Source organism: Ambystoma mexicanum, chromosome 5p, assembly GCF_040938575.1.
Source record: "Ambystoma mexicanum isolate Mex_15411 chromosome 5p, UKY_AmexF1_1, whole genome shotgun sequence".
Classification (NCBI taxonomy): Eukaryota; Metazoa; Chordata; class Amphibia; order Caudata; family Ambystomatidae; genus Ambystoma; species Ambystoma mexicanum.
Window position 1 is genome coordinate 1309121455 of NC_090930.1, and position 25109 is coordinate 1309146563.

Sequence of the window (25109 nt, forward strand, 5' to 3'; positions counted from 1 at the left end):
AACCACTTCCTGTCCCTGGGCGGGCCCTGCAAAAGAGTGTAGGAGGAAGGATATAAGGGAAAGGTGGTGGATGGGGGAAGAGTGAAGGCAAGAGGGTGTGCAAGGGAGCGAGGTAAACGAGACGCAAAGGGAGTGGGGTGCAGCCCTAAAGCTCCAAGTGCAAGGAAGAGAAGTGCTGAAGAGTACACCAAAGGTCAATGTGTGGCCGACACCAGAGCTGGTAGGTGACCACATTGTCCTTTCTCCACAAGAACAAAAAAAGGAAGGGCACCTGGCTATACCTTGATCGCTCCAGGTACTACAGACTTTATATAACAAATGATCAGGGGGAACCCAGAAAAGCCCCAAGGACCCAAGAACAGTTTAATGAAGATTCTGACAAAGACAAAACATGCCATATTTCGTACAAGAAAGTGATTACCATAGGTAAGTGAGCCCAAACACATTCACAGCATTTAACATACACTGTAATTCATAATAATCATGACACAAAGTACATGTTCATAGTATTAAGTATCTCTTCTTTACATCCCGTTATGATTGGTATTGGTTTTTACAACAACATAATACAGCGACATAATGAGTGCCCAGCGTGTGTAGCCTGTGCAGGGAGACTGTTGGTCACTAAGTGAAAAAGGATAATGATACGGTTTCTTGATTTGCCTACCTGCCTGAAAATGTGCATTTGTTGGTATGCAAAACTTTAAAATGAAAAAATGAAAATACATGTTTAAAAATAGAAACTAACTAGCCAACTGTGCTAAATAAATATATTTGATCAAAGGAAGAAGTTTTGCGTGGTTATCATCCACAGCACAGGCACTTACAAGATTGCTATTCCCTTGGGAAAAAACTAGTACGATACTATTAACTAAACCAACACAGAGCAGTTTCCCAATCGGACCGCAGATCAGGGCGGCAAAGCTAGCCCCTGACTTTAAGCCAAATATAAAATCGAAAGCAGAGCACTGCAGGATATTATCAATGATAGCACAGAAGAATACAAGAACATGTACATCTTGAAATATACAAGGCTGTGATATTTTAGCTAGACATAAAACACCAAGGATGGAAACGTCAAGAATACACCACATCTAACCAATGAAGGACAAGAAGATTTACTATGTACAAACTGCCTTGAAAACGCCCAACATGCGAAGCGTTTTGGCCATAAGAGTTGGCGGCACACTAAACCAACATGCCAGGATGCTAAAGTCACAAAGTTACTAACCCAAATATAAACCTCATGATGTGGATTATTTATGAATTGTGCTGATAACGGGGTCACACCCTTACATATTATTAACTAAAGCACTATTCTTCAGACTACAGCACCTATGTTATTTAGTCATATACCTTGTGGGGTGCAGCATGCTATGCCCTACCCCCTCCAATGGTGCAAGAGATATTTGAGGTATTTGGTTCGGTTAGAAATCTTTCAGAGAGTTCAGAATGGTTTTACAGATAGATTCATCTAATCAATATATGACCTTGGAGGATCTACTAAAACCCACATACCAACACATGAGGCAAGATAACTACATCAACGTACATTTAAGAAACTAGCTTTACTGTTTGAAAGTGCTATCTTGCTAAGTGTTCTTAAATGAATCAGAAAAACCATACATAAGGACACATTACTAGTCAGATGTTTCCGAAGCCCAACATCATGACCTGAAACTACAGAACTATCATGATGATATCGTTAGTCAAAAATACTTTATTTCGACATAGACCACTATAAGAGGTTTACATACAAAGAATACACTGATTTTAAAACTTTAAAACAGATAGAAATAGGAAAAGGGGTACACATTCTACAATTCTAAATTCATCGGGATGCCATTAATGCATATGTGGAACAAATAATCACAGTACGACAAAATACATATTCAGAAATTCCTTCGCTTTTTCCAGCTATACCTGCTCCAAAAATTCTGTTCTGCTCTCGAGTGCATGTTTGAGGTAAGCTAACATTACCCATGCAACTAACGGTGTGTCCATCACAAATAAATAAAAAAGAGCGACTTGACATTAAGTAAAACCCTTATTTGAGAATCACTGTAGTAGCTCTAATATGGCAAACCAGCCAGAACAAGATGAAATGCAGCAAATCGTCCTTGACATCACAACACAGAAGACATGATTCAGTGGTACTAACCGACCATAAGTATGTAACCTCTCTGAGGGCAACGCAGTTAAATCTTAAATGGGATAAAAATGACCATTCATAAATATGGTTAGACCAGGATAAGAACCGATTAATCAAGGTAGAGGAAATAGCTGCATGCCTCAGATTAGAGGATTTAGTTAGCTCAGTGGCTTCTAGTTCAGCATTTACAAGGAGCCTCAATTGATTTTTCAAATGAGTTATCATCAATGCAGTTAAAAGATTGCTTGACCTGAAGTGCTGTTGTGCATTTATTCTAACTAACAATTTTTTAACGTGCTTAACCCAAGGTATGGACATTGCAGATCTATTAATGATCAGAACACTGATTTAGAATTGGGTTAGTGTTGCTTTTTGGTTACTCCAAATTCTTAGCTCGTGCAAAACAGGTTGCAACGATAGATCATCCTCAATAAAGTTGAGACCAAGTTCTTGATGTACCACATAATTGGATGCAGATTGTGGGAGTCCTAAAATGTTCTTTATAAAAAAAATCAGTAATCTGTAGTGCAGATAGATTCCCAAACCCCCAGAGAGAAACCCCATAATTCGCCACTGTCATGTTTTAAAAAAATATATATTTCCAGTATCATTTCAGCAGTTGCAACTTGCATAATATGGAGAAGCAGAACACACCACCGTTGGCTTGTTTCATTTCACTATTTCATTTTACTATTTCGCTCTCAGCCAATCATGTATTGTCGAAACAGATGACCAAATAGTCAAATTCACTGACCACTGGTATAGAAGAGGCATTGCACCTGAATATTGGAATTTTAATTATTTTCCCAGGTCTGTGACAGGCCATAACCGCTGATTTAGATCCATTAACCTTGAGATTTAGTTTGCTCATAAAGTTTCCAAATTGGTTAATGAGTCTCTGAAAAGGCAAATCTATCATCAGCATAGACGAGAACAATTTTGGGCAACATCTGCTCCAGAATGGATGAGAGCCATTTACAGATCATTAATATAAAGGGAAAATAACAGGGGAGCAGAAACACACCAGTCTTAACACAGTAGCAATCAGAAAACAAGAGGTTCATGGTCCTGCCCCACCACTTTAACACAGGCTTCCATGTCCTTATGTATGTTATCTATTACAGTGACTATGTCCTTGGGGTAAGTAACTTGTGTCTATTAACTTTATCAAGTGCGGTGGATAAATCCATCAATGCTAAAAAGATCACTTCTTGTCTAATGAAAAGGGAGTTTGCCACAACGAAGTACAAGTTGAATATCAGACAGGATGTTGTTTTCTTCCACCCATTGTTCGATTTTTCCTAGCAGACCTCTGCCAAAGATTTTAAATTGGATATCTAAAAGTGAATCGGTGTGTAAGCCGCAGGGTTGTCTCTTTTTCCTTTTTTTAGAAATTGGGTAAATTAATGCACTTTTCCAATTAGTGTGAATCTTTCCCTTTTTCAATAATCGATTAAATCCAATAACTAATATTAGCGCCCAAAGTTCTGAACGATGTTTGTATAGATCAGAAGGGATACCATCAGGACCCGAACAGTGATCGGACGCTTGCTTTCTGATAGCTGCTATAATTTCCTAAACTGAGAATACCAAGCTGCTCGGGTTGGGGTCAGCCGGACGAATCAATAATTCAGTTCCAGTGGGATAAGGTGATCTATCACAACCAGTTTCCACAATATCTGGGGAATATCCCTTGTCGTATAAATTCTGAAAATGAGTTACCCAGTCAGAATCCTCAACCAAAGCAGCAGCGCCAATATTGGTTCACATATATAAGGGACCCTGTTAACAATTTCTCAAAACTTGTGACAGTCATTGGAAGAGACAGAAACAAGCAGTGAATCCCAGGCTTTCTAAGGCCTTCTTCCTAGACAAGAGGGAGTTTTTGTATCAAGCATGAGCTGCTATTATTGCTGACTTCTGAGATTACAAGATTTTCATAACGGTTAAGAGATGTTTCTTAGGCCCAATGCACTTCTCATTTAACCACCCCCTTGTTTTAGATCTTGGTTGTGACACCTAATTAGGAAGAAACTATTGGATATATAATTAATCAATTTGGAGTATGCTCCTACAGTTCGCTCAGTTGCATAGTGATTTCTCAACAGGAGATGATTAATGGTTTCCATATTATTAATTACAATCTGTTGTATTAAAAGAACTTCATCAATACCAGACAAATTTAGCCTAACTTGTTGGGTATCTGCTTCCACAAGATTTAAGTGTGGTATTATGTCCGCATTCTCTGGATTTTGTTGCCACTTAATTTTAAGGACATTGTGGTGGTGATCACTGCACAGAATCTCTAAGACGTAGAAGTCCTGCAACTCTAGCCACAGATTTAATGAGATGCAAAACAAATCAATTTTGGAGAACTTCTGATCTCCCCTTGAGTGTGTCTTTGCCTGGTGCATCATTCAGGTTGCAGTCATTAAGAGATCATCTCAAACCCCATTGTATATGGCAGGTACAGAACATCAAGCCAGAGGATGTCATGCGTGGGTCAATCCTTTTGGGTTCCAATTCTCGCTTCTATGTGCATTCTTGGACCGATTTATGTCGCAGCACTTTTTGCCGAAAAATGTTTGGCGATAGAAATCTTTGATCTTTTTATTTGTGGAAGGTTCCTCCCACTCCCCTCTCCCCTAATATGTGTTCCTATACACCACCCCACCCTACCGCTTATGTGCCCTCAGCCCCCATATTTTCCAATGTTTTTTCAGCATAGATTTTCAGAAAAAAGTGCAGCGGAAAAAAAATGGCGGATAAATAAACATCGTACCCAATACTCCTATTGAAAAAACCTCAATCTAATCGAATATGCCATTGGATGGGCCATTACCAATTTATTTTTAAATTAAGGTACACCCCAGAATGACTCAAGAATATCTAAACTTATCTTGTATCAGCAAATCATCCAAAAAAAGCTTAAACATTGACAAAGACGATTCACCTTTGTGTTTTTGGGGGTGTTATAAAAATCGATTAGCAAGAATACTTTGTCCTCCTTATTATGTAACTCAATTGCCTGTACACAATTGGAATCAATGGATTCCTTAATACATTTAGGATGAATAGAAGATTTAACTAGAGTGCAGAGCCCCCCATGGGTCTTCCTCTATGGAATTGGATTGATGCATCCAATAACCCTCCAAAACGATGTCTGTTGTGGACCACGTTTCTTGCAAGAAAATAATATCAACATTGGACAGCATATCACTGATTTCAGCAGACAATAATGCTCCCGAGCCCCAGCTATATTCCAGCCTATTGGCAATTCATGGTGGGAATTTCTGGGTATGGCTGTATCAAATTGGCAACATTATAAGGATTTTCTGATGGATGAGTCACGGTGGATAGATTGGATTTTAGGTCCACAGGTCAAATGCATAGGGAGTCAGTAAACTTCTTCTAAATTGGACAAACTCTAAATGTATTAGGGGCTTCAAGAATATCCTTGATGGCTAACATGTACTTTGATATCAGAGGGGATAACAGTACTTTCTGGGACTCTGTATGCCTCTGTTTGGTCTTAGTACCCCCACTCATAAAAGTCACCTGCGCCTCAGAGAGACTATTCTCCTTAGTGAGGGGTTTCTGAGGTAGTCCATTTCTTAATATTAATGATGAAGGTTAATAATGGCAACAATCCTAATCGATTCCTTGTTGTTCATACTGCCAATGGTGAATTAACAATTTGTTGAGCAATACATGGACTGGAAAATGTTACCACAATACAATCTCCACTTATGTATTTATCTGTTGGCCCTACCCAGTTTACACTTCGAGCCATTGGTATATCTTTAGGGTTAACGCACAATCCACCTCTTCTTGTGTTAATCCAATGAGATTACGTATTAGCGAGGGACACCGTTGATTCAAATGGGCCTTTAGGTAAAGGATCAACTCCTACTATACTACCAACCAGAGGTGCAGCTGCTGGGGGTAGATGAAGAGTAAGCGATTGACTCAATTGAGAATCCTCCCCTGACAGATTACCATTGTACAAAGTGGAAGGGGCAAATGTTTTAATAATTGAAATAGGGGAACTATGCACTTGTGCAGACACACTCCGAGGTTGCTGAGCTCCCTATGGGCCACCCTGAACATTCAGGGACTTTACCTATATGTCTGAGGTCTCCACATTATTAGACTTCAGCAAGGGCACTGGGGGATCAATAAGTGTTAAAAAATTGGACTTTAGATTATTCGATGATTTTAAGCAAGTCGGACAATGTATGTTAATACATCATTCTTGAGCCCTCTTAAAATATCATCAATTATCAAAATAGAATTCAAAACTGATTTTTAAAAAAATTCCTTAATTCCCTGTGTTTTCTCATTAAAATTGCAAAAATACGATACGCACGTTTTTACAACTTTGAGGTACCAGGATCAGTGTCAGTTCCAATTCCACAATTAAATCAAGGAGATGCATTAGGCAAGACCAGAAGTTCACTCCTGATATACAGCACACCACTAACCAGAGTCTCTTCCTGATCCAGAAATGCTAATGGAGTACAGAGAGATGCCAGAGTCCCAAAAATGGCACCATCAAAAGAGTGAGGGAGGCTCACACTCAAAGGAGGTTCTGTTGATCCACCAGGAGAAATCAAACAGTTACCTCTTTTACATTGAGCTGTACCATCAATGCCCTCATTGGCTAAAACATCTGTAACGGCTCTCTGGAAGACCAAAAACACACAAAGTCTCTGATGAGCCTATTTCAGCCAGCAAGATCTTTTGCTCTATTTTAACAGAAACTTCCTTAAAGAAGGAGACCAAGAGTGTTGGTTCAGTGGGGGATTTTTGCACTGCCCTTTCCTTTTCTTATCCCCATAATGGCCGTAGAATTATAAGCCAGGAAGAATGCATGCAGCAGAGTAGCTCAAACAGCAGGGGCGCAATCACTAACTCTAACTCTGTTGACATGTGATTGCAAAAGTCCTGGATGTGCAAATCCAGAATCTGCACAGGGTGCCAAGCTGTTGTCAGATTGTGGAATGATGTGCAGAATGAGGTAGCTCAAAGGCCGAGGCCCACAGTCACTACCTCTAATCAAACAGCTCATAGGGAAATAAAGTGCAAGGGTTCAGTCCCTTTGTGAGGCAATGAGTGGCTAGTTTAAATAAGCAGAGAGGCACAGAAGCTCAAGGTTAATTGAAAGGTGTTGATCAGCTCCCTTACCTAGTATAATCAATTAAAGTGCATGGACGGGAACTTTTAACCAACCTTTGTGATGTATTGCTGCTGGGTCCCTGCGTAGCACTCATCCCGCTGTGTGATTCATGCCTTTTTTCCTCCCACTTATTTCTTCCATTCTCCTCTCCCTTCTCTTTACTATAGTTTCTCCTGTCCTGGATGGAGTACTTCCAGTGTAATGTCTGTATGTATGTATGTCAGTGTCCAGTGCTGGCAGTAACAAAAGTGCTGAGGTGCCGAGAGTCCATGGGAGAACCCAGGGAAACAGCAGGGCAACAGCCCACCCCTCAGCCACTCCGCCAGCACTCTGCTGCGCTTGATGTTGATGCCATTATGGCCACACTCCTTGCCCCATGTCCGTTATGAGACAAAGAAGGGCAACAGTCCACCCGTCACCTGCTCCGCCATATGATTTCTTACTTCGGTCTTTCAAGCCCGAAATCAGAGAATCCCTAGAATCCCCTATCACTTGAGAAGAAATACCCCAAGAGATTAGGGGCTTGCCCAATAACAAGACCCCGGGATGTAGTACCTCCCAGCACTATTTTCTGGACAACTTCCAAGAATTTCCACTCCCTCTCATGCTACACCTAGATACTTGCATACTAGGGACTGGAACAGTGAACTTCACTATGGCCGTATAGTCCCTATCACTGATGATTTAATCAGACAATGATCCCCATTTTAGTCCATCCTGCTGCCCAATTGCAATATTTAACTCAAAAGCTAGAATCTACTCAAACATCCTGGCAGGTTGTCTCGCTAGGTTACCCCCTGATCTTATCGATCCAGAGCAGACATTTGAAGAGTTGGTTACTTCCTGGTCTTATCGATCCACAGCAGACATTAGCAGTGTCTTATATTTGACTGATATAGTAAGATGCACCATTATTCCATTTTCTCTCGTTTCAATCAACACAGTGGGCCTCATTATGACCCGGGCGGTAAGGGATAACCGGCACCGGTAAGGGCACCGTTGCCGTAATCCCTTACCGCCCTATTCCGAGGTCCCTTTGCGGGTCCTCCCTTAACGGCTGGTGAAACTAGCCGTTAAGGACGGGATCCGCAAAGGGACTTTAGAGGTAATAACGGTACCGCAATTTGCGGTACCATTATTACCGCCTTCCCCATTCCCATTGAGCCCTATGGGGGCTAAAATGGGAATGGGGAAGGGCCATGGTGAATGGGGAATTACCGCCACGCCAACCTTGGAATGGGGCGGTAATTGCTCCATTGACCATGGCGCAATCGGTAAGGTTTTGGAGGCAACCATGTCGCTAATAGCGCCATGGTTACCTCCAGGGTCGTAATGAGGCCCAGTGAAGGAATTTTACCATGGTGGATTGGTCTGATATGGGATGATATTAACCAAAGTTTGCCTTGGTCAAACATTCTCTAGTAACATTCAGGTATGATCAATTAAATCAGGCAGATAGGTAGTTGCTATATTTTGCCTTCATACTGCATACATGTCTGTGTGTGAGGTTGACTGTCATGAGTATTTAATGGGTAATATTCGTCCAATCAATGTATTGTTTAGTCCAATAACGTGTTTGGCTACATTGGGTGATCTCATTGCACAAAAGAAACGGATGTGCATTGTTAGGAACAAGGAATAGCACCAGTCAATTTTCTTGTCAAGAAAATATATCTCACAATTGGGGAATCATCATGAATAGCAAATAAGAGTATATAATTGTAACTCCCTGGAAAAAGAATTACATATGGGTTACCATGGCGCAATCCAGGAAGGGGTTGAATTCTTCTTATGGATATTGCCAGTTGGAAACAAAAATCACTCTGTTTTACTCAAATTGCCTGAACCTCTTCTAGTTTATATAACATTTGGTAATGCTTATGAATAAAAATGAAATGGCCTGATTAACTGACATTGCACTGCAGCAAATGAGAGGTCCTTGAGCATCTCAGATTCACACACGTTACCCTATATATCTGATTGACAAAGCTGACAATGGGTGACGCCGCAAGCATCACTGAGATGCTCACATGCAAATGTGATTCCTACAGATCTGCTCAAGGGCATGTCAAAATGCTCCAGGTACCGTCAGCTTTGCTCCGGTTTTCTGCTTTCTAAATCCAATACAAAGTATCAGGTGCAACATCATAAATGCTCACAGGCATCTAATGTAGGGCCTGGCCTCCAAGCACCTTAACCCAGAGTAGGCCCACCTCTGAAGAAGCAAGTGCACGTTTTATCCATAGAGCAAGTTTATTGTACAAACGGCCGGGTTGGGCTTGATGACCCTATGAAGTTAAACACCCCAAGTCTCCCTACACCACTCAAGTTGACACATTATATATGTGTTTTTTGCAACAGTTTTCTAATTATCAAAGCATGAGCAATACTAACAGCTATGAGATTTAATTGCCTAGCTGAGGCAAGAATTCCTGTGTCAGGATGGGACTAGGATGATAATGGATGATACTAGGGCATGGACATACACGTCCCCCGCGGTAAAGAGTTTGTTTTTCATTTATGAGCTACAAAGCAGTGATGTGCCAAAATAGGACTGGAAGTCCTAATCTGTGCATGTGGCGTGTATAAAGTCGTTCATTTACTTTTTCATGTATTTTTATAGTTTACTGTTTTATACTGAATAGCCTAGGCCACAGGGAACATCAAACGGCTGTAACGGAGGTCAGCTCGACAGACAATAGACATAGACAAAACACTACTTAATAGTCAGCTAGTGTCCATATGGAAAATAGATATGTGTTTATCTGACACTATGTAACCCATTTGGGTTACGCAATTGCATGCAATAGGGTACTGGCGGGTGTGGCAGTCCATGAAATATAAAGTCATGCATAGTAATGAGTGCACCTAATTTCTTATATATCTGAGGATGAAGAGTAGAAGACCAGCACTATTTGGAGAAGATACTGGAGCAAGAGAAAACGTGTTGGGATCTTTGTTGAAAGCTGTTGATATTTGACCTATTCATGAGATGGCCAATAAACTGAATAATGTCATAAAGAGAAGGACACACACTATATATAGGGGTTATCCCATGCCAGATTACGGTAATAATGACTTTCGTTCTAGAAAGACAACAGAACTGCAGGGAAATGTTTATGCACTTAAAGAAAATTGAAGTGCTAGAAATGTGTTAGTGTAGTGATGTGTTTTATTATTGGGCACATCTCAATAAAACAATGGGCCTAATTGCAAGTTTTCCGGTCCGGGAACTACAGTACCAGTAAGCTTGCCGGTACCATAATTCCCGGACCGGCAAACTACGAGTTCTGCACCCGCGAGCACAGCATGCAGCATGCACTGGCCCCATTCACGAATGGTGTTGGTGCATGCAGCTTCCCCATTCCCATTGAGCCCTATGGGGCCCTGTGGGCCTCAATGAGAATGGGGAAGAATTGTTTCCGGCTCCCTGAAATGGGCAATTAACGGGTCCGCTGGGGTTGTAATACTGGAAAAAAATGCCAGAAAAAAAACGACTCTGTAATGAGGCCCAATGTGAGTTGACAACGCTGTCCTGAAAACCAGCTGGAATATAATCTTTTTTTTTAATGACAAATTGGCTTCTCTCAGGAAATCCCACAGCTGAACAGAAATGCTGCTTATGTCCAGTATGCCCCCAAAGAACTCAGGAAGCACATAATTCAGATGATTGGATGTTGGCAAGTAATGCACAAACGTTGTTTTGAAATAACATTTTGACAGGAAGCGCAGGTCTCAGAAACCCACTTCCTGTTGTTATTGGCACGTGGCATGCTACAAGCTGGAGTCAAGTATTTCCACAAATAGGACAATGAAGGGAATGACAGTTCCACACGCAATTCGTAGGTTAAATGCAAATGAAGGTAAATTGAGGTCAGCCACCTGCTGCCCCAGGTAATTCTTGCACTGGGCAGGAACCGAAGGGTTGGCGCTCCAATTTTCCTCGCTATACAGTGATAAGCCCTAATCAGTGGACGGGAGCGGTTGGGAGTGCTGCTCCTCTACGTTTGTTTGTGGGGAGCGGGGGCAGGGTAGCAGGGAACATATTTTCACTACTTCTTTTCGTACAGTTCGACCACAGGCCCTAATCCCAGCTTGCATATTCAGCAGTGGCTCTCACGGGATATATCATGAGGAATCTTTTGTTAGTTCCTATTCTAAGTGTGTGTATGACTACAAGTAACAAAATAACTACACCTGCTATATGTTAAGTCTAGAAATGTTCCCGATTTTATTTAGAGATTCAGGTTTTTCCAGAGTCTCAGACAGACACAGAAGGCAAGCTGCCTTGGAAACTGACTCAGTGTGGCCAGGATCTGGGGAAATAACCAAGTAGCAGCTGTGAAGAAAATCTGGGAAGGAAGGCATCTAAGATCAAGTACCAGGTGTCACCCGTATTCAGTCTAATTCATGGGTGCGCACCAGACAGAGAGTGTGTAGTAGAGAAGCAGCTTGTATTGCCTGGTATCCCCTTTTATGGGACTCCATTGAAACATTGATGAATTGGTAGGGGCATGCACAGGCTCCCAAACGGGAGACACAGATCGCAGAAGTATCTAAGCGAAAAAACTCCCACAAATGTTGGGGCACAGTTTGTTCAGATCCAGTCCCCATCAGCTATGGAGTGCCCAAGGGGGCCTTTATTTGCACGGCCCTCTTCAATATATGCATAAAGCCCCTATGTGAAAAACTAGGAGCCAAGGGTCTCCACTTTGCTGATGGCTTTCAACGTATTATGGACCTCAGTGGTAACTATCTCACTGACACAACCAATCTGAACACTATCTATTCATTCATCCATGAATGGATGGTTAGTAACTGGATGTTCCTAAGCTGCTCAAAAACTGAGCTTATGATCTTTGGGGCAAACCAAGCCAGGAGTAAGCTCAATCAAACCTACACTAGTTTCATACTAGACAACTGCCCCATCAAGGTGGCTGACAAAGTGAAAAGACTTGGCACAGTACTTGAGGCATCCCTCAAATCAGATGCCCACGTTAACAGCATTGCTAAAAATGCTCACTATAACCTTAGAATCCGGAGGCAAATAAATCAACTAGTATCACAGAAAAACTGTGCAACTCTAGTTAGAGCTATAATAATGCCTCGGCTGGGTTATTGTAATGCTCTACTTAAAAGATACATCTAGAAGTTACAAATCATTCAGAATGATGCTATCATGATAATATATAATGGGCCTCATTACGAGTTTGGAGGTAGCCATGCCGTTTTTAGCGGCATGGCTACCCCCAAACTCGGGGCCGGGTCCCGCAAAGTGGGAATTACCGGGCCATTCCGACCTTTGCGTGCCCGGTAATTCCCATTCGCAGGACCTGGACCCGGTACGTCCCCATTCCCATTCAAGCCCCCATAGGGCTCAATGGGAATGGGGAGGATGCTAATTGTTAGCATCCTGTTCTGCTAGCGGGTGCCGCTCTCCACATCTGTTCTGGCCAGGTGTACAGGGTGGTACCCGATGCAGAACTCGTAATGTGGTGGCTCAGTATGAACGGTGCCGGTCCCTTACCGGCACCATTCATACCGTGGCCACCACAGTCGTAATGAGGACCAATGTCTCTAAGAAAAGAATATGGGCCTCATTACACGGAAGGCGGTAATCCAGGGTGCTAATAGCACCCTGGACCATGCCGGTAAATTACCGGCACTGCCTTGGCGGAAAGGGGATTTACCGCCCCATTCCAAGGTTGGAGGGGCGGTAAATCCCCCTTCCGCCATTGCCCTTCCCCATTCCCATTTCTGCCCCATAGGGCTCTATGGGAATGGGGAAGGCGCTAATTACGGCACCGCAATTTTGCGGTGCCGTAATTAGCTCTGAGGTCCCTTAGCGGGTTGGTTTTTAACGCCTGCAAGAAGCAGGCGTTAAATCCTCCAACCCGCAAAGGGACCTCGTAGTACGGCGGTAAGGGTTAACGGTCACCGTTGCCATTAACGGTGACCGTTAACCCTTACCGCCGTCTGTGTAATGAGGCCCTATGTCTCTAACTACCGGAAGGAGCTTCACTGGCTGCCTGTGGAAAAGAGAATCCAATTTAAAACATTAACTTTAACCCACAAGTGTGTACATGGAAAGGCACTGGATTCCTTGAAGCCTACCCTGTGATACATACCCAACAGGACTCTGCGATCAGGCTCAGAACACCCCTTTACTGTACGACATGCCAAACGAGTCTGAAGGAAAGGTAGATCCTTTCCTCTCAGAGCTGCTGGTGCATGCAACAATCTTCCTACATCCATGCGATCTGAAGAGAAATACACCACCTTTCGAAAAATCTTTAAAACTATCCTCTTCGAATAAATTGCTGTCGACCCTGTGTGTCTTGTTCTACCTTACGTTGTCTATCTGTGCGCTTTGATGCCTGCAGTCTATGGCGCGTAAGAAATTAACAAATAAATAAAATAAATATGTGTGGTCGATATTTCATGGCATTCACTTCTTCACTCTTCACGGCCGTGGTAATCTGTCTGGGCCACATCAGATGTTCCTTGACATTGTTCCAATGCATGCTATTGGTGCCATAGCCTCAAGGACACATGACGTATGTTGAGCAGTCTTCTGGGCTCTTTGTTTTGGAATGTGTGATGCAGGGCCATGGTAGTGTAGGAAAGGGGTAGCCCGGGCCATAGTTTGGGGCAATGTGGGCTGCCAAGATGGGGCAACACGGGGTAAGAGTGGCTAAAACAGAGATTGAGGCAATCTGGTTCTTCACCCCACCCAAGTATTACAACAGGTTAATGGTACCTACTGCGCGTCACCTATGCTTCACGGTTTCAGTGTTATCCAAAGGTACTGTGGGATATTTTCACTTATTTGGAGGTCTACTCTGAGCTACCATGAGTACTGAATCCATAGGGGTATGACCCTTCTTCACACTTTTTGGGAAATCTACTCTTCATTACCCTGAGTACTGAGTCCACAGAAGTATGATCCTTGGATTCTCTTGCTGGTGGTGTTCTATTTGAAACTTAAGAGGATGCAGGAACACAGCTAGTTGGTCCCATAGTAATATCACTGTGTACTAATGTCAGTACCGCTTAAGAGAACACTTAGCCGAATCCTTCCACCTTGCTTATGACTTAATTATGATTGTGGTACTGTGGAGGAGTTTCATCCTTTTAATTGAGAAAACATTACAATTACAACGTAAAATTCGATTCAGAACAACATTTGTACATCAATATTACAAAATGCACACGTAGACCTTTTAAAGGAAATCATCTTTTTTCCTTAGTTACAATACTAAATATGCAAGATTCACCAAATTAAAAACTGATATATAAGCCCCTAAAGCTAGATTCATGTTTACTCAAGTGCAACTAATGAGTGCAACGTAACTTACGTTTGCCTTCACGTGTTCCACAAAGCACGTTCAGGATATAGATATAATCCCTCCCGCTGTGAGCTTCTTCAGGACTTTCTTACTTATTGATTGAAAATCTTTGAAGTATCTCCTGCCTCACGAATGACCCATGCAAGACTGGGCATACACGCTGGGGTACCACTGAACTGTCAAAGGGAAACATGTTTCACTGAAACAGTTTAAGCCAGTCCAGAAGTGTCCCCTCAGCTGCAGAAAGCTGGGCAGACTTGGCTCCTCCATAATGGGCAAGGGTACCGGCAGGTCGGTAACCCCTCACCCATTATGGACGAACTGCCACTGGACCTTGCCCAGGTGCTTTATACACATAATACATCCACGAGCATGACAACAAACCCTTAAAGAGGCCACAGTATATTTAATGATGTATATCGTGAGGTGGGGAAGCAGACAGCAGTCCCCAGGGAATGACTACAACTCTCCTAATACCAGATGCCTCAGTAGGAAGAGACTGCTATCAAGACTTCTTTTTTTTTCCTGCTCAAGGTGCAGAATCTTGTTACTGCACATCAGTGTAGTAGTACCCAATAGCTTCCGATAGGGGCAATTGCTTTTGCCTGATAATGAATCATTCATTAACTGAAAACATTAGTAATGCCTGGAGAAAAACCTAGCGGTTTGATTAAATACTACCACATTAAGTCCCAGGGTTATGGCCTACCAGCCTGAGCCTGCAGTAGGACCTCTCTAAGGCCTCAGGACCATTGCCATGTCCACCCTTGAACACAGGGCTAAACGGTATTAGCAGCCGGAACATCACGGCACTAATAATGAATTGCGTCTGAATAGAAAGTGCAATATGAAAGCAAGGGCTCTGCACAGAAACCCTCTTTCAATTCTATGTGAAGTGGGCATCGCCACAGAGCTTCGCAGTAGGAAGGAGTAAGGAGGGCAGAGTGGAGAGCAACAGAGATAAGGGGAAGGGAAAGCAGGTGGGGAAAAGGTGAGGGGGGGCAGGGAGGATGGGGCAAGGCTGAGATGTGGAGACGCGTTGTGGAGAGGAAAGCACTAGCTGGTTGCTGCAAAGGTAGAAGTATAGCCCACGTTCTATTTCTCCTGATTGACAGGTACTTTGCAGAAGGCTTCTAATGTGGTGTTAAGCCCCCTGTTCCAAGGGCTGGAACAGGGATAACAGCCCAGCAGCCCACGTTAATGGGCCGAAGGAAGCGAGGGCCATCAACGAGAGCTCTGGGCCGTTGCCCCCAGTTCCAGCCCTTGGAACGGGGCTTAAGGCCATTAGCATCCCGGGCAACCAAAGCGGTAGCCCGGGATCCTGAAAGAAAAATGATTTTACTTCTTTCAACGGGACACCACACGCGTCCCGTTGAACGATGGAAAATCCTTCACAAAGGTGGCCGCCATGGTAAGGAAAGGCAGGGCTCCGTGGCCTGCGGGAAGCAAGGGGAAGGAGCGGATGCAGAGGCACTTGCCGCTGCCGAAATCAGGTAAGTAGGGGGATGAGGTTAGGTAAAAAAACAAATGGGACGGAGGGTGGGTGGAAGATGGCGACAGGGGGAGCCAGCCGTCAGGCGGCATGGAATACAGGCTTTCACCTGCGATTCAAGCCAGCGTTTCTAGCCACCTAATTGGCTGCCACCCCGCCAGGCTGCTAATATGCATTATGCAACTTGTATTCGCAAAATGTGCCTATTATAAAAAGAAATGGGATTTGGAAATAAAATTGGAAGAATATCTAAACTACATCAACAGAGCGATTAACAGAGGTAGGTTTGAGCACAAGTATTGAATTTGAACTTGAACTGTAACTATGCATTGCTTAATTCTGAGAAATAACATTTATTTTTGTGCATATATAGATATATTTTTGCGCAAATATCCGAAAAGGTCCTCTAGCTCATTGCTGTATCAACTATACTTCCACTAATAAAACACACTTTACTGATGAACAAAGATAGGGTGAAGGTTAGGTTATCTTCTCTCCTCTACCGAAGAGTGGGAGGTTGATTCATTTTAAAACATTTCAAACACAATAGTCAAAGAGTGTCGCCACACTATAAAGGCCAGTGCAGAGAAGTGGGGATGGGGTCTGGATCAGCGAGGTTTGATGGCTACAAGCAGCCACTTCTTGTTTAGTCAAGCATCATGCAAGTCTTGTCTGAGCAGATTGTATGCACAGGCAGATGCATACATAAAGCATTTGTAGCGGGCCATTAGGCTCATGTTTTCACTGATATCCTCTTCTCTGTCCCCTCTCCAGATCTATGGACCTGCCATCTGATCTCTACTCTCTCTGCTTCCACATGCTCAGCCATTAACAGTGGCACCAAGTGGGACGTCCTCTTGGCCAGCTTCTCTTCCTCTCACTGCTTTGCTAATGTCTATCACACTGGCACTATCCTGGTTCAGGTTCCACAACCCAACCTCCTCCTCTTTGATCAGATCCTGCCTTCTCTCATTAACTTTCTTCCTTCTCCTGCATCTCTGCCTTCTACTCACTCTCCCCCTCCTCTGACTGATGTACCACGCCCCTGTAAACCACCTCAGAAAACTTTCAAAGGCACCTCCTCCACCTGGTAACTCTTAATGCCCACTCTGCGAGCAAACATGCAGCTGACATCTGTCTCCTTCTTGAAGACATTGACCTCGACATTCTCGCTCTTACTGAGATATGGTTCAATGCCAGCTCAGTCACTGCTTTTGACACTCTCCTTCCTGAAAGCTTCAACATCATCTCCAAGTCTCAACCTCATTGCACTGGCGGGGGGTTGCCTTCATCTTCTCTGTGTGGGTTCCTGCTTCCATCTTACCTACCCAGCTCTACTCTTCCTTTGAAAGCCTGGTTCGCAAGTTGGTCATCTCTCCCATCTCTACCCTAACCATTGCCACCATTTACCACCATTTATTGCTCCAGGCACCACCATCCTGTTCCTCTATGAATGGGCTGATTTCTGCTCTTCCTTACTTCCATCCACACCCAACCTCCTCCTACTGGGTGACTTCAGCATCCAATTGGACTCCACAGGCTCTACATCCATGCTTTTCACTGAACTCTGCACCTCGCTTTCCCTCTCCAGTCTCCCTTCTGGGCCAACCCACTCAGTTGGATACATTCTGGATACACTTGACCCCGCTCTCTCTCTCCCCCCCCATAGTCACCCCTCTCTCCTGGTCTGTCCATTCTTTCCTCTCCTCCCACTTGAGTCTCCTTGGCCCCCTGATGCCCCCCCCAAAAAAAGTCACACCAACCTTGTTTGCTAACCTCTGCCCGATGAAGCGAGTGTTTGTGGCTGCCTTTGCTTCCACCCTCAACCCCATTTAACCTCCCACCTCTGACTCTACCACTGACTCTGCACTCAGCAACCGCCACCTCTCCATCACCAATACTCTTGACATTCTTGCCCGAGACATGAGAATTCGCCTGAAACCTGTCTCTAAACGTAACACCTGGTACGGCACCAAACTGACAGTGCAGTGCAGCAAAACGGAAGTGGCAAACCTCAGGCTCATCCTCTGTGAAACTGGCCTGCGGCCTGATCCAAAGGCAATTCAGAACCGCCATCCATGCCAAGAAAAGAGCCCACAATCAGGCACATATTTCCAGTGCATCCAATAACATGGCTGAACTTTTCAAGATCTGCAGGGAACTAGCCAACCCCTCCTCAGTCTCCTACTCCCTTCCTACTTCACAGGCCCTCTGCAATGCACTGGCCTCACACTTTGCCTCCAAAACCCAGGACATCCCTACTATCCTTGCTAATCTCCCTCACAACACGTCTCACAGCCCCTCACCTTCATCCCCCCTCCTTCCTTTGTCCTCCTTCTCCACCTTCACCCCTGTCATAACTGAAGAAGTTACCAGAGTTGTCAGCTCCATGAAGGACTCTTCTAAGCAGGTTTCCCCCTGCTCATCCAGGACCATCAAGGATAACATTGGCCCTCTTGCTCCTGACCTCGCTGATTTCTGCAATCACTCATTCCTCACAGAATCTTCCTCCCTTAAGCACTCCCTTGTGCGCCCACTCCTGAAAAAACCTTCATCAGATCCTACCTGCCCTGCAGACTACCGCCATATTTTCATCACCCCCTTCCTGGGGAAACTCACTGACCTCGTTGGTGGTCTCCACGAGCATCAATCTGGATTCTGAGCATCCAGAGGAATGGAAACTGCTCTTTTGAAAACCCATGAAGAACTGCTTTCATCTCTAGAATCCACCTCCCCAGCTGTCCTTATCCTTCTCAATCTCTCCTCTGCCTTTGACAAAGTCAACCATTCCATCATCATCCAAAGGCTCCACAATACCCTTTGTATCTCGGAAAGGGCACTGGACTGGCTGACATCCTTCCTTACTGACCGCTCTTGCCAAGTCATCCTGGGCACCTTCTCCTCTCCTATTTCTCTCTCCACCTGTATTTCTACCTCTCCCCCTGGCTCTTTAACATCTACCTTCCACTGCTTGCACTCCTCATCTTCTCCTTCTGTTCCAACTTCCAGTGTTACCCAGACAACACTCCACTCTTTTTTAAACTCCCTGCCGACCCTCTTACAACCTCCATCATCCCAGGCTGCCTATCTGCCATACAGTCCTAGTGCACCGCCAATGATCTCTGACTCAACGCCTGTAAACTGAGACCCTTTCCATCAGGACCCCTGCTCCTTCCTTCTTCCCTTCACTCTGGCCTTAGTGTCATCTTCAACACCTCCCTCTCCTTCCTCCCTACCACTCAGGACATTGCCAAGAAGTCCCACTCTCAGCTCTTCCTTCTCAAAGGAATTCTCCCTTTTCTGAATGTGACCTAAGCCCTGGTTCTCTCTAGGATTGACTATTGCAATAGCCTCCTCCTGAATCTGCCATCGTCCACTGTGCGACCCCTCCAGCTAATCCAGAATAGGGCAGCAAGATTTATCCTTGGCCTTAAGCCCAGGAACTGCATCTCTCCTGCACTAAAAAGTCTTCACTGGCTCCCGGTGGCTACACAGATTAAATTCAAATCCCTCTACATCATCTACAAGGCGGTCTGGGCCCAGGGACCACACTATCTTCAACTTTATCTTGCTAAATACTCCCCTCTAGACCACTACGCTGGATCGAACTCTCTGTGTGTAAAGTTGTTTGCTAAAAAGAGGGCAGGTGGTTGTTCGCTTTCCTCAGCTGGCTCCCTCCTATGGAACACCCTCCCACTCCCTCTTTGCATTGAGCAGGACCTTCTTAAATTCCAGAAGTTCCTTAAGACTGTTCTCTTTACCTCCTCCTTTCCTTCTTCTTTCCCCTGCTAATCCCACAGTTGCTGCAACAGATGTCCTGTGCCCTTATGCATCCTCTGGGCCCTGACCTCCCTCACTGAATCGGCCCAGCTCCTGGGTATCTGCACTTGCACTTACACCCTCTGCCCTGGTGGCTTGCACTTACACCCCTCGCGGATCTAGGCCGTGTTGCACTCAACATTCCTAGCACTTCATCTGTGGCTCACCCATGAGCTCCGACCCCACAGCACTGACTCCCTGCTTCTTCCTTACTGCACTTGCATGTTCTGAATACTCACAAGGCATAGTAGGTACGTCCTGTTTTCCTCTCCCCCCACCGCTCTTATTTTATTGTGTTTTTAATGAATTTTAATGTATACTCCCTCCCTTGCCTAAAAAGCAAACAATAAATAAATGTTCACCCTTACCAAGTTGTTTCTCTGCCAAGTTGGTAGGTTTCCACATTGTATCAATCAAGGCATGAGTTGTATAACCTCTCCAACGAAAAAGGACTGATGATGATGGGTTACATAATATTACTTTGTGACACGGTGCTTCATGCTGCATTACTCCCTCTTCTAAGCCCTATAATAACAGAGGACTCTAATGTTTTACTTAATACAATGGCAATCGTTGTATCGGCTTCGCCAAGGGAAAGTCTGTGTCTGTTAGTCCAAACCAAAAAGCTGTCTGTATCAAAACCTATGCTTGCCCTCACGTCTAATAATAAACAAAGTGTAGGGATTTTCTTAGTTAACTAAACAGTGTCCAAACACAAATATGGAGCTACCTCTGGCTCCCTGTCCCAAATTAAGGATACAGTCCCGGTATATGCTTGTTTCAGCTAATTCTTCTAGGCTTGGATTCTCTTCTCCAAGTCCAAAACACGCTTGTTCTTGATGTACAATGTTCTGTTAATTTCACAAAGTTCCACAATAGCTCAGGGTTCCCTTCCTCAAGCTTAATGCACTTTCTCACAATAGTCAATTGGTCAATTGGTTCAGAATACTCAACAGGAGCTCTGGGTTCTCTTATCCAAGCTCAAAAGCACTTCGCCTCTAGGTTAAATTGTTACAATGTTCAACAGGATCTCAGGACTGCCTTCCCCAAGCTCAAAGGCACTTTTATTCTAGGTTCATTTATCACAATGTTTAACAGGAGCTCTGGGTTCCCTTCTTCAAGCTCAAAAGCACTTATTTCTTAAAGTGCGGCATTCAGGACTTCCTTTAACAATAGTTAAAGGTTGTTTGGGGCTCCCTAGTCTTGGTGCAATTGACATAACACACGGTCCACCCACTGTAGATTGTGCAACCAGTTGCCCTTGTCGTTTTTTAATTGGTTCCTTTACTGGGTTCTTACTTGTTTTCTTGTTTGGCTTCTTTCTTGCCCAAGCTTTTTGTCCAAATATTCACTGATAGATCACTTGCTTTCTTTGTTACGCCTTTTCATATATTCAATTTTGTTGGCTCCCTCTAGTAGCCTCTATCTCCTTTTGATGGGGTTTCCAGATTGAGCTTTTGCTCACTCTTCACTGCTCCCCCCTCTTCTGCTGTTTTATAACAGCTTTCTATCGACTTCTTGCTTGTAATGCCTTCAATTCACGTTTAATTGTTCAGAGACCTTCATACGCGTTTGATTTCCTTATACGCGACTACTCTGTTACCTAGTTTCCAGACGGTCAATTGCTGGCATCACATTTGCTTATTGTCTCATTGTCTCAAGATCAGGGACTTTCGACAATGTGCTGGCTGCACGCGACCACTGCGATACAATGTATTTCAAAAGCTTTCAGCAGCAACTTTCATTTGCTGGCGTACCAGGCTTTGTGCATTTACTTGAAACTCACTGGTTGTGCTGCTGGAGATCACAGCTTATCCGCTCACATGGCTTCTTACACCTGAGGTCAGGGTTTCACCTCCTGCTCCTCAGACACTCCTTGGTCGGCTTCCTTTCCCAGGAGAAAGAGCACTGCTCTGGCACAATGAATGGACCAACCCACCACACGGCTCCCTTTTTCCAACCTCGTAGGCTCCTTGGAGAAACGGCTTCCTCAGCAGGCTTACAAAAACAGCTTTACTCTGCAATATTTTAGCATCTCGGCGCTCCGCTCTCCACAGGCTCATCACGGGCTGGACTGGATTTACTGCTGCTTTCGCCTGACAAGCCTCCTTCTGCTGTGTGCTCCACCTTTTGTTCACCTGAACCCTGTCAAGGGGTTTTAGGTGTGAGTCCTTGGCCTATTTTGCCTGGCCATAGTTAACAAAATGAATGGGAAATGCCTGACCTTCATTTCTGTATTCCTCCAAATCCATCTTCTTCGTCCCAGTACTAGAGTGGTGTCTTCTATGGGAAGTGTGCATTCCTCTTCAAGGATTTTTCCTCTTCTTAGGACTTTGTGGTGTACAATAGGACATGAGCGGACATAGCCCATGAAGGCTGAGTGAAAGGAGGGAAATAGCCCAAGAAGGCTGAGGGCAGGGAGGGTAAGTCAGGGTTATGAAAAGAGGTATACCATGTCTCACCCTTAGGCGCTCTCCTCTTCCTCTTAAAATTTGGTAGGAGTAGAGGGAAACTGAAGGATTAGGATTTACAGTAGGAAGTGTATGTCCCTTGTGATTGTACTGCATTTTGCCTTTTTATTACCCCTACACTTTGTAAGAGTGAAGGTGAGAAGATGTCACAGGGTTGGCAATAACCATAAACTTAGAGCAAAGGTGGATTAAGTCGTCATCATGACATAGGGAATACCGCGTCTCACCCATGGGCATTCTCCTCCAATCCCCAACGACTCTCCACTCAGGTGATCCTTCCTCACTTATCCGCCCTCAGGTTCAAGGTCTGGTACCTCAGAGGAGGTCCTAAGAGGGATAAATGTGAGAATGCCCTCAGATTTCTCTCAAATACCACGAAACCTGTAATGAGGCCCAATGTCTTCCATCACATCTAGTGAGGATCGATGTAAAAAAACGTGGCAAAAGGGTACGGAATGAGGGTAAGAATGCCCACTTCTTGTAAAAAACGTCCACAATATGAAATTTTTAAATACTGTTGTGAATCTTTTGAAGAAACATTAAAATGAAGGCCAATTTTTCATTCCAAGGTAAATGTTGCATATTGCTGAATGCTCGCTTGATTCCAAACTCTATGAAACCTTTGCACATTCCCAGTGTTGCCTGAACACAAAACAGGATGAGCACAGTTTCGCCATTGCCTTCATGAGGAAATATTCAGAGTCTGTGATAAAAGTTCCCTACATAGCCCCACTGGCTATGCTTAAAGTTGTAATTAATATTCTTGGAGGTCAAAAGAGGGAATGCATTGCAGACTTCATTCAATGTGTGAACTCGCAAGTAAAAGTGTATTGCCATTTTAATGTTTCCTTTATTTTTATTTCTCTCCAGTTGGTTGGTAGGAAACTGGAGCGAGTGCAGCCAGACCTGCGGGGCAGGGGAGCAGCTGCGCCAAGTCGACTGTGTCCGAAGGAACCGTAACAAACTTGAAAAAGTGGCAGAGCACCTCTGCCCACTCAGTGCCCCTGACACCAGACAGGTGTGCAACCTCCAGAGCTGCCCCCCTGCTTGGAGTGTGGGGCCTTGGTCAGAGGTAGGTTCCAGCTGTAATCATGTCCCACGCATGAAATGCTGCGAAAAAAATGGCTGTGTTTTAAATCGATTAGTAGGTCGCTACAATAAAGCATGTCCAATTGCAAATGTTACGTTTTTTTGTTCATTTAGTAGACAAACTTTATTTCGCTCGTCGTGCCATAAAAGTGCATAAAAAACAAATTTTAAAACAATGAATTTACAGAAAATAGAAATTTCGTCCAAAACAGCTAAAATCCCATAGTTCTAATCACCCTCATATACAATATCAGCCAGGCACAAAATAAGACGGACGCAGTAGTACAAGAAAATCAACTCTCAAGACTAACTATTACTAAGTAGGTAAACATGCTGACTTTAAAACACCCTATAAAAAAATAGATTAAAAATAGAAATGCAAATGATTCAATACATACGGCTAAACTCACGAGTACACACTTATACTAAAAGCCACGTGATTTGCAAAAATGGAATACAGCTAGATGACGGTCAATACTCTCTGACATTTCACTCCTAGCATCAACATTCTTAATTCATCGCACCCTGAAACACTTGTGTCCAGCCTTGAAACACTTGTGTATAGGAGCGTTATAAATGCCATATCATATCATTTAACATGTCATAAAAAAGGAAACCTCGGACCTAGTAACGGTTCATAAATTATGGACTCCAAAAAATGTTTTAAAACCCTTAAGTCAAGACCTGGTCAAAGTAGCCTATCGTGTAATGGATGGCCACACCCAGGCGCTGACATTGTCAAGTGCCTGCTCCCTCTAAGAACAGGGTAGTGGTTGGGAGAGCCTTTGCTCTTTTAATCCGTGCACTGTGTAAGTAAGTTGGCACAGCAAAAATGACCGCCATACTGAGGGTGGATCTATATAGTGCCAGGGCTTCCTTAAGGTGTTGAGCAGCATGCATCCGCAGTAGCGGTCTAAGGTGGCGGGCCCTAACTTCCTCATAAAGGGGGCATATGAAAAGAAATCCTCTCTATGTTGCTGGTACACCGGGTATAGATCAGTGCTGCTCTTTCGCCAAACTAGCTGCCGATCATTCTGCAGGAATGTTCCGAAACGGAATGTATTATATATCAGGATTGTAAGTATCTTGACATCATAAAATGTAGATACTTTTCATAGCCTAAGTCTAATTTAGTATTCTACTATTAAGTTGCTAGTTTGGACTCGTAACATACAATGATTTCCCTGTCTCTTAGGACAGATGCAAACCTATGGGATCACATGTGTTTCCTTCGTCCAACTAATTCGGGTCCATATCAAACAATGACTCTACGCATAACAATTTGAACAATTTGTGAATTTCGCTACATATTGATGGGTTGTGCCTTGTTGAGGTCAGCATATTTTGAGGGGGCTCCATGGCTGGTGCTGGAGAGCTCTAATCCCATGAAGGTTTCAGGATAAACCCTAACCCTCCAATTTTATTCCCCTATACCGACGACTCTTGAGGACCGGATTCCGATACACGAGGTCTCTGTTTCTCATGTTAGTGGGGCTCCATGGATATTTGATGGTCTGGCTAGGTTTGTGTTTTAAAAAGATGTGTGGGGACCCAGAAA

At 43.9% G+C, this 25109-nt stretch overlaps 1 protein-coding gene across 1 annotated transcript in view; it reads left to right on the forward strand.

Annotated features, from left to right (window-relative positions):
• ADAMTS16 (ADAM metallopeptidase with thrombospondin type 1 motif 16) overlaps positions 1 to 25109 on the forward strand; it is a 631464-nt gene that overhangs the window by 539495 nt on the left and 66860 nt on the right. The window contains exon 19 of the mRNA XM_069613712.1: positions 23333 to 23534. Coding sequence (XP_069469813.1) covers positions 23333 to 23534 — 202 coding nt within the window. The remainder of the gene's footprint in view (positions 1 to 23332; positions 23535 to 25109) is intronic.